Source organism: Kryptolebias marmoratus, linkage group LG2, assembly GCF_001649575.2.
Source record: "Kryptolebias marmoratus isolate JLee-2015 linkage group LG2, ASM164957v2, whole genome shotgun sequence".
Classification (NCBI taxonomy): domain Eukaryota; kingdom Metazoa; phylum Chordata; class Actinopteri; order Cyprinodontiformes; family Rivulidae; genus Kryptolebias; species Kryptolebias marmoratus.
In genome coordinates, this window is record NC_051431.1 from 4890362 (window position 1) to 4901122 (window position 10761).

At 40.0% G+C, this 10761-nt stretch overlaps 1 protein-coding gene across 4 annotated transcripts; it reads right to left on the minus strand.

The window, feature by feature from the left end:
• Positions 1-2561: 2561 nt before the first annotated feature.
• nek3 (NIMA related kinase 3) lies at positions 2562-9603 on the minus strand. 4 transcript variants are annotated; one of them, XM_017416272.3, is made up of 14 exons: positions 9500-9603; positions 9278-9401; positions 8950-9043; positions 8752-8849; positions 8580-8663; positions 7597-7664; positions 7422-7508; positions 6294-6348; positions 4897-4932; positions 4504-4618; positions 4270-4431; positions 4056-4187; positions 3834-3951; positions 2562-2794 (listed from the first exon to the last, which is right to left on the minus strand). In XM_017416272.3, the coding sequence occupies exons 2-14, from the start codon at positions 9392-9394 to the stop codon at positions 2728-2730; spliced, it is 1233 nt and encodes a 410-aa protein (XP_017271761.1). In that variant the 5' UTR covers positions 9395-9401; positions 9500-9603; the 3' UTR covers positions 2562-2727. The 4 variants fall into 4 exon arrangements, with proteins under 4 accessions (XP_017271761.1, XP_017271760.1, XP_024861730.1 ...); XM_017416271.3 differs by having other exon boundaries at positions 4732-4932; XM_025005962.2 differs by having other exon boundaries at positions 4897-4962.
• Positions 9604-10761: the final 1158 nt, after the last annotated feature.

The following is a 10761-nucleotide window of genomic DNA, read 5'->3' on the forward strand; positions in this document are numbered from 1 at the left end:
TGTAGGAGTCACACAGCGGATTCGAGCAGACACTCCATTTTTGGCTCAGTTATGATACAGCAGACATAACTTCACATCCTTCCTGCAAGAGGAAGCCTTTGTTCATCCGCTTGTTTGGCTCAATATTTTAAGGAGAACACTTTTATGAGCTTTCATTCATTGTTTTTTTTTTTTTTAATGTCATGCTTTTTGTCTCAGCAGTCAAAAAAAAAAAGGAAACATATTTACAAAAGCACCCACTGGGCATCCGCAGAACGTGGCTGCTGGTGCCGGCCCGCAAACCACTGTTGTCTCATACAGTAGGTTACTGAAGCAAACAACAGAAGCTAATTTCACATTTTCACCAACCTCCTGCTGCAGCATGACATTCTTTATAGAAAATAGATCTTTAAAACCTCAATTCGGGGAACAAAAACATCTCTCAACCTGTAAAGAAACTAACATAAAATAAATAAAAAGTGTCTTGATTTTTGTTCAGGCAGCACGTCATTGACATTTGATGCAATAAGAGCTGAGGAACATTTTTGTTTTAGGCTAAACTGAGCTGTAAGGGCTCAATACGACGCGACCACAAACAGAAGATCCTCCTATCTGCAGGACACAGAGCACGACAACACTGTAACCAAGCTGTGCTCCTCCATTTTATCTCTATCTGCACTGACACTGAACATGAACATTTCTTTTTTTTTGTGGGGGGGGTTACAAAAGGAAATGAAAAATAGTTTTGAAAAAGCAGAGAGGGTGCTGAAGTATTGAGTCCTGGTTTGGAATTCATTATTATTTCGAGATAAGAGCAGAGCAGTATGGGGTTCCATTAGTGCCAAAAATATGTTTATGTGTCTATGTAAGGCGTATATGTAGCATGCTATGTATATGTTAGGTGATATGTAAGGTGATATGAAAGGTGATATGTTAAGTGTATATGTATTGTAACATGCCTATATACTGCGTTGTGTCTATGTTCCGCACATATCATTATGTCACTTAACATATACACCTAACATATCACCTTACATATCACTTAACATACACATAGCATGCTACATACACACCTTACATAGACACATAAACATATTTTTGGCACTAATGGAACCCCATAAGCATGCTACATACACGGCTTACATAGACACATAAACATATTTTTGGCACTAATGGAACCCCATAGAGCAGCAGCCTTGAGCTTCCTCAGAAAAACTGTCAGCGTGGAGCTCTCCTGTCAGCCAATAGGAGGTTTGGAGGTTTCAGTTATTACATAAACTTTGCCAGCAGGATAATCCATCTCTGGAAGGACTGTTGGTGAATCAGCATCTTTACCGTTTCGTTGACTCATGTGCCGTTTCCTTTTCAGCCCAAAATGTAAAGGGCGAGGCTTGGCTGTGGGCTTTCTATTGTCCCACTCTACCGCACACTGGGAAACCTTTAATTTGTACATTATAAAAAAAATCAGACACCAACAAGTTTTACTTATATACTACTAACAATTAAAAATACACAGTAATGTCTTGAAGTCACACCTCGGATGAGCTCTGACTGATTCAGATTAGTTGGTTCATGAGATGTTTACCCAGCAGGTTTGATTCCAACAATTATTCCCAAAGTCTGAAGCCAAAATATTCCTCAGTGTGCAGTGCTTGGAATATGTGCTGGGGATAACTCTCAGCTTCTACCACACTAAAGTTTAGCTCAGTATGTGTAAAGTTTGATGAGTTGTAGATGTTCATTAGATGTTCTTTACTCAGTTTAAGCTACTTTTCTATTTATTTTTAGGGAAACAATAGAAACACTTGCTTCATTTTACTTCCACTTTTTTAGTTTTTGTCTTGGTTTTATTCATCTTTACATTCTAGATTTGTTGTTTTTATGATTTGTGCGTTTTATATCTTTTTATACCAACCTCTAGTGTTTCCTGAGTCACAAAATTCAGTTTCTTCAATTCGTTCAGTCTTAATGTTGAAACATTTTACAACTTTTGTGTGCTTGTTTGTTGCTTTTCTGTTTAAATTTGGTATAAAGCAGTTTGTGTTACATTTTGTTGCATGAAAGATGCTTTATAAACACAGTTTGATTAACTGGTTGATAATATAGTGGTGCGAATGCAGGAGAATGTTTATTTTAGTCAACGGTTCATGTTTGAACGTGTCTTTTGTTTTATTCAATAAAGTTTTGTTGAGAAAAAAAATCTTGAAAGTCTGGAAAGTTCTCATCAGTAGTTGCAACACCATCTAGTGGTAAATAATCATTTAAGGTGTGAAAACAGAAACTCATCTGTTTTGTCACAAGACAAAGGCTGGAAGGTTTGTTAGGAGCTCTCTGAGTGAGGAAGCCAAACAATATAAAAGGCTGAACATGTTCAGTCTACAGTTGATATCAAAGAGGAAATGAACTTTAAAAAAAAAACACAGGCAGAGTTTAGTATTTCCTGCTTTCCCAAAGCTCCAAACACGATATTCTAAAATGCCCTTCGGTCTTCTGAGAACGTTATCACTGCTGGTCTGAGCAGCAAACAGCAGCTGTTCTGTTTCAATCAAAAAACAGCACAAACAGGGACTTTATGACAAAAATCAGCTGAAATCTTTAGGGTTTTATTGAAGTCAACACAAATAATTTATGTTATCGAAAGGTCTTTTGTACAACATACATTTTTTTGTGAAATGTGTTTTTTTTTTATAAACGTGAAGAACAATAAAGTCAGCTGTTTGAGTGGGAAACCTCCGTAGGAATGAGACTTTAGTGTTCCAGAAACATTTTCTCAATCTCATCCATCCAGTCACAAAAAGATTCTTCCTCAAAGTCCCTGTGAGAAGAGAGAAAACACACAATACACTGCATTTTAACGAGGCTTTCATATAAAAGGTCAAATACACAAATGGTACAAACCCCAGCACATTCCACACATTCAGAACCCAGCAGGTCCTCCTAATCTCCTCTTTATGCACCTTATTATTCAGTGTGATGTGTGTTTATTTTACCAGGTGATGACGTGCAGTAAGGCTCAGAAATATCAGGAATGTCTTCTGTTATTTTAGCAACAAAACAAAAATATGTTCATGTTACAGCCGAATGATAAGTGCGCTCAAAGTTTAGACTCTCAGCTTCAGGTCGAGGATATTCACATCCAAATGAAACAAAGAGAGGCTCCGGACTGCATTCCTAAAGCAAGATGAAACTAAAATCAACTGGAATGAGAATGAGAGGAAAACATGAATGAAGAAATGTTGGAACTGATGATCTGAAGCCAGAACATTATCTGTGAGACGCTCGGAGACAGGGCAGCGCTGCAGGCCCGGGTTTCAGCAGCGGCAGGTCGCTGCTGACGGCTGCAGATGTGACAGAGGTCAGAGGTCAGAGGCAGCAGGAGGGACCGCAGAAAACAAACATCTGCTCACGTTCAGTCAAACGACTGAAAACACTCTAAGAGCGTTTTTAAGTTAAAGAAAAATGTTCTGCAAAACTGAAAAATCTGCTAAATCTTCAGTTGTCTGAACGGTTCTGATGAACAGCTAAACAGAAAACAAGCAGAGGACGTGTTGTGAACGCCTCTCAGCTACTAACGCTTCAAATTTCAGTTCAATATCTGTAAAACTGAAGGAGTTTTAGCCGTTTTTGTGTTGGCTAATGTAGATTTTACTTTAAAGGTTAATCAGTTGTAGATGTACATTTAGTGATCACATTTATTAAAATTAGATCAGTGGCTCATGAGGAGTTTTGGTAACAGCGTGACCACGGACTCAGAAACCGCCCAACTGGAGCTCCCACTGTTTCCTCTACCTGCGGTCTTCTGGACCATCTGTAAATACGGTGGATATGATGTTAAATGCAGCAGTGAGTCTTACGTGTCCTCATCATCTGAGCGCGGCTGCAGTCTGTCCTCGTCTTCAGCCACTCCAGGCTCGGGCCCGTCTGTGTCATCACCCTGCGCCTGAGAGAGGGGCCCCATCAGAGGGTTGTTATCTGAAAATAAAAAGCATTAAGGGTGCTTTAAGGTGCTTAGGAGAAAAGTAGGCTTTAAATACGCTCCACAGCTTTTATATAAAAATAAAAACACATCGAAATACCTCCTCTGTGTATCAAAAAGGTGCTAAAAGCTCTGTTGAGCTGAGCTTTTTCCAGCAGACTCAGGAGCCTCTCAGGAGGAGCCCTCTCCCATCGTTTCCTCTGCCTGCGCTCTTCTGGATCATCTGACACACCTGGAAAAACAGGGACAGAAGATTCAGCCCACGTCCTTCTTTTATACATACCAGGAAAATAAAAATGCTGCTGCTATCATACTTCCTTGGACAGAGCCAGTCTGCTGGGCTGATGCCAGGCTGTCTGATGAAATCAGGCTGGCACTGGCTAACATCTGCAGCACGCCGTCTGGTGGCTCACACCCCCACTGCTTCCGAGGCTCCGGCTCTGGGCTTTCATAGGAGCTTCTGGGTAAATCCACACCTAGTAGGGATCATTTTGTTTATTTTCTTAAAAACAAAGTCGTTCTGAGAACACTGTTGACCTTGACTCTACCTTCTGTGGTTGATGCTTTCATTAAACTCTTCTCTCCCAGGAAATGAGCCACTTTTCTTCCCTCCTCTCTGCTCCATCGACCTAAACGCCTCCTCTCCTGCTCTGTCTCAGTGCTCTGTAAAAGATTCAAAGCAGTGCAGTAAATTAAAACACACATCATGCTGTTTGTGAAGCAGTAAAATCCTTTCAAGATCCAGTGAGCGAACAACTCAAATCTTGTGTTTTCACCCGGGAGGGCAGATGCGAACGCAGGAGTCTGGAAACCCGGTGAGAGGTCAGGATCGTGCGCACGGACGGCCGGTCTTTTGGGTTCAGCTTGAACATTTGCTTGATCAAGTAATGCAACTCGTAGGGCAGGTAGTTGGGGAGGGGAGGGTAGGCGCCCCGACACACCTTCAGAATCAGGCTCTTCCAGCTGGACGCCTGGAACTGAACACAGGAAACGAAGGGTGAAGGTCCCTGAAAAAACAAAGCAAACTGCATCATCTGAGCCAAGGAAAATCCACTGATTCAACTGATCCTTCCAGGCCTCCATCATCCATAACAACGCCTTGCTGGGCTGTAATATGACAGCTGCAATATTTTACACTGATAGATTCCAGTTTGTTTGTGTTAATAAGGATGAATCTTCTTCATACACCAGAGTTAGTCATGGAGGTCCTCAGGTGTTTGGAACAATACGTTTTATTTAATTTAGGATAAAAATCTCTTTTTTTCCTTACTAATATCACTAAAATTAGAAGCATTTTGACCCAAAAATGATGCAGAAAAATTGGTCCATGCATTTATCACTTCTAGGCTGGTCTATTGTAATTCTTTATTATCTAGATGTTGAAAAACTCTCTAAAAAGTCTTCAGTTGATCCAAATGTTGCTGCCAGAGTTCTGATGGGAGTCAGGAGGAGAGATCACATTTCTTCAATTTTAGCTTCTCCCCATTGGCGCTCTGTAAAATTCAGTAAAAATCTTACTTCTAACATTCAAAGCTCTCAACAACTAAGCTCCATCTTCCATTAAAGATCTTTTTGTTCCATATTTTCCTAACAGAGCACTTCGCTCTCAGACTGCAGACTTCTTGCGTTTGAAAAGAGAGTTTTTAAACTTAGAATAGGAGGCAGAGCTTTCAGCTCGGGCTCCTTTCTTTCAGAACCAACTTTCAGTTTCTGTCTGTGAGGCTGACAGTCTGTCTACTTTTATCAGGCTGAAAACTTTCCTTTTTGATAAATATTACAGTGAGAGTTGGCTTGGGCTTCCTGACTTAGTTCTGCAGCTACATACTCAGACTGCTGGAGGACAAACTGACCACATTTCCTCTCTCTGCTGCCTTTAGTGTCTCCACTCTCCATGTTTGGATTTGGAATTATTGCTATCGTTAACCTGTGTTTGTCCTTGTTTTTCCTCCCATAGAAGCTACACCTGGACCAGTCCTTCTGTGTTTGTCTGTGTCTCTTCCTGTCCTCTCAGACCCCAGCCAGTCGAGGCAGATGGCCTCCCATCCTGAGCCTGGTTCTGGTTCTGGTTCTGCTGGAGGTTTCTTCCTGTTAAAAGGGAGTTGTTCCCTTCCTCTGTCACCAACGTGCTGCTCAGGATGGGGGACCACATTAAAGAGAAAATGCAACAAAGCTTGCTTCCTGAATTGAATTCATAATTGATTTGAGCTTGTTTGTTTTTCTTTTCGATATTGCCCTGAGATGACTTTTGTTGTGATTGTAAACTGTAAACTGTAAACTGCGAGCAGGCCCAGATTAAACTCATGGCACGCAGTGTGCGGAGGCAGGGAGGGGGGCGTACCGGGTGGCGCAGGGTGCAGAGCTCGTAGAGGACGCAGCCCAGCGACCACACATCACTGCAGGACACACAAAGACAGAAGCAGTTATTCATCCACACCAGACATTCATCATGTGCTGACCCAGTCCCAGAAATACAAACTACGTATGTCACATCATCAGCACTGAGCTGATGGATTTAATAACATTCAGGAGTGAACAGTTGGTCACGAAGGATGACAGTTTCTGTTTTCCAGCAAGCAGTTTGAAGCTCAAAAAAAGAAAAAAAAAATGGAGTAGTGTTTACGTCTGTGGCTCATCTGGCACAAGCTCGTCTCCTAATATGGGATTCTGTATAAAATGCAAATAAAATCACACACATAATACACTTTAATACACACAGCACCTGGTTCGTACCATGACTGGGTCTTAAAGTGAAACTGTAAACACCTGAAGGGTTCTGTCCTGCAATAAATTATTTATGATTTACAGAATTTGGGGTCAAAGTTGAAAACTAACACTCAATATGTGTGATCTGCAGGATTCTGAAGCTGAAACCACATCAGGCTCAGGAAAACTGAAAAAAAGTGAACAGTTTTTCATCACCGTGCAAAAAAAATTAATAAATCTTTTCTGAGGGGGGAGCTCATTTCAGATGGAGGTCGAAAATAAATGAGCAGTTTCCTGCATGTAAGACAAGTAGCTGAATGCTTCCAGATGCTCTACATCAAAAAGAAAAATCCAAGAATATACGCTGTTTTTATTACTGACTGAAAGTTATAAAACAAAAAAAGAAAAACTACACTCTTGGTTCTGAGCACCAGTCATCTTTATTTACAGCTCGAGCTGAAAACTACAGAGTTTTTTAGATTGTTTTTTTTCCTAATCTTCTCTTTATTTCCTGCCTGTTTTTATACATCGTGCTGATTTCTTATAAATGTTTGTGAAGTAATTAAAGCTGTACACACTGCTAGTTATTACTGTCATATAAATTTGTCTGCAAACTTCAAACACAAATTTCTTTCCCGTCCTCTTGTGTTTTACTTCACCTGAAAAGATTTCAAAAGCACATTATTTCTTCTATTAGTTTATTTCATCCTGGTATTGTTTGATTAACAAGTGGAACAAGCAGCCTACAGTCGTTGTGACGTACCTTTTGTTGTTGTACGGCTTGTTGTCCCAGATTTCTGGCGCCACATAATACGGCGTCCCGACATACGCCTGAGCGTACGCTTTGGAGCTGCGACAAATTTAGAGTCAAATTGAAAACAGATCCAACTGAGGAATTGGTTTAGAGAGAGGAATATTCCCTCCATCAGCAGCAGCACCTGTTCAGAACACAAGCGGAGCCAAAGTCCCCGAGCTTCACGGAACCGTCATCCGTCAGGAAAATGTTCTGGGTGAGGGAACGAGAGAGAAGAGACTATTTAATACGAGGCAGAGCACAGGAGCAGCCAGCTATGGCAAAAAGGATGTGTAGAAGTGAGAGATGATGTAGTCCACTACTAATTACATCCCATCATCATTCAGCCAGGAAGGAAACTAAATTAGTGACTTTCTCTCATAAATAAACCTGACCAGCTACATTAACTGGTTTAAAAAAGATTAATTTTACTGGTGAAACAATAATGAAAACAATATTTATCTAACTAGAAAATGTAAGAAGAAATTTTAAAGGGAGCGAATGCATCTTCTGCCCAAAACTCCAACAGAACTTCGAAACGCTGAGTTGTGAATGACTTTGCTGAAACAGCTGAAACAGCTGAAACTGAGCTGAAAGCTAAATGTAGCTAAAGGCTTAGGTTAAAGGTTAGGTTAGCAACAACTAAACTAGTGGTGTTAGCATTAGTATAATTAGAAGTAGTAGAATTAGCAATAACTATAGTAATACTAGCAAAAGCAGGATTAGCTTTACCAGTCAAAGCATTGGCAAAGTAGTATTAGAAGTATGGTGAAGTAGATCTCAAAGAGAAAAGTGTTTTTGAAGGTTTTGAAAGGATCTCAGTGTATTTTAACAGAAACGTTCTGTAAGTAAAGGTCAATATTCTGACAACTATAAAAGTTCTAAAAACCAAAAGTCATAGCAGCCATCTCCTGAAGGAGCTGAACGTTTAGAGACATTATATGAATGGTTAAAACAGCAAAAAAATAAAAAAGTATGGAAAAATACAAAAAAAACAGGAAGAAAATAGTGTGAATGCTGAATCAGCAGTCACACAATAAGGTTGCTTTATTGTTTATATGATGACATCCTTATTCATGATAAAATCCATTAATAGTTATGAACTACAATACCTTCATGTTACTGTACCTTGGACTTCAAATCTCTGTGCAGAACGCGCTTATTGTGGATATGCTGCGCACCTGCACACATCTGAGCAAACCACTTCAGGATCTGGCAACACAACGACACTGTTTGACGACTACAGGAACAAACCGTGGAGACGACAGAATAAAAACAGCTGCAGGTGTTCATGACCTACATTCTCCACACAGAACTGGGTGTTTTTCTGGAGCTGAATCCTCCGAAGCAGATCTCCTCCGCTGCAGTGCTCCATGACGATACACAGGAGGCCGTCCGCTGAACAAACACAATCACATTTCCTATTCAACAGTTCAAACAATCACAACTGTATCTCCTAAAAGATCATGTAATAGGTTTTAAAGGTGTGTGAGATTACCTTCGAACGCCTCCCTGAAGGCCACAATGTTAGGATGTTTCATTTTGGACAGCAGGACAGCTTCTCTTCTTGACATGTCCAATTTGAACTGGTTCTATAAAAATGTAAATGGGAACATTAATGTATTTGCAGTTAAGCAAAACAAACTGCCTTAGTGTGTGTGGGCTGTAATTAGGTGGGTTAGTAACAGAGCACATGAGTTTGATTTAGTTTCTTTATATGCAGTGTTGAAAACAACACGGAGGTTGTTTTTTAAATATATTTTCACAACAAAGGTGAAGACAAACTTCATTATGCAGGCTGTGTAACTATTTTTGTTTTTACGTACCTTTGGTAGCTGAATTTCCTTGAGCACATAGTTTTCCTGAGTGTTTTTACATTGTACTAACAAAGCCCGACCAAAAGACCCTTCCCCAATGACTCTCAGGTGGGAGTACCTCTCCATTCAGCTTCTTCAGAAACAAAGAGAGAGACCACAGAAAAATAAATACACCCTTTGGCTCATTTTAAAAAATAAAACTTTCTCCTTTTAGCATTTGTTTTTATTTACCTTAACTCTTCTCTTATAGTGCAAACAGAGGTCAAATCTATCAATGAACGCTGGTGCCGTTTTGTTTGGTTTCTGTACTTCCTTGTTTTTTTATGACGTAAGAGCGACGCAGATGTAGTGCGCGGGATCGACCGCAAGATGGCGCCAAAACACAACTTCTAGTTTCAGCTTCATTAACTCCAGTTTGTCCTGTTTGACAGGAATATAATGACTTACTTTACATGTTGAAGGTGCATACGGTGGTGTTATCTTTGAATCATATCCATTTCACATGTATTTTCCTATATCTAGTTTTATCAATAATATTTTACCTGTTTGTGTGTTTATTTGTCTCTAGCCTTATGTCTCATGAAGCAGTCGACCAATTTTAATGAAACTCATAGATAATAATCACAGTATGTACATGTTCAGTTCATTAACTGTTGGAGTCAGCCCCATTCAAGATGGCCACAACAGCCAAGCAACCTTAGCAAACCCCAAAATCGGCTATAACCCAGCCAGTTTTTCAGAAATTGAGCAAACATTTTGTGTGGTAGTAGCTGAGAGTCGTCCCCAACACATACTTGAAGTGCTTCACTTTGAGCAACAACTTTGTTTAAATCTTTGGCGTCAACACTGTTTGTCTGTTAGCGTGTACCATCGGACAAATTTCATTAAAACCTTCAAAAAATAATCATTGGCTATACGTCTGCAACTCATTAACTCTTGAAGTCAACCAAATTCAAGATGGCAGCCACAGCCAACACAAAAATGGCTGTAATTCAGTGGGTTTTATAAATATTAGGCTAAAACTTGCTATGGTAGTAGCCGAGAGTCACCTTCAACACATACTTTAAGCGCTAAGAGATCACACATCATCTTGGAATATTGAATGAGATCAGATATAACGTCATTTATAGGGTTTGACCAACATGGCTGTAACTCTGTCCCTACCCATCACAGAGTAAAACTCTGATATGAACAGCAATCAGCAATATGCATTTCATATTTTTACCTTTCTAATGTGACATTTTCTGCTGGGTCCCTTTCCACCTACAATCTGTTGCCTACAGAAGACTGTATTCTGACTATTTAAAAAATAAAAGTTCAGACTTCCCAAACTAAACTAACTCTTTGAAAATTATAACACTGGGGCTGTACAAACATATTGCCTGTGGGCCTCATGTGCTGCCAGGTAAATCAATAAGCACTTGAGTGGTCCCTGCTCACTGTTAGCGATGTACTTAGTTACTGATCTCAAAATGAGGAAGGAAATGCTTCTC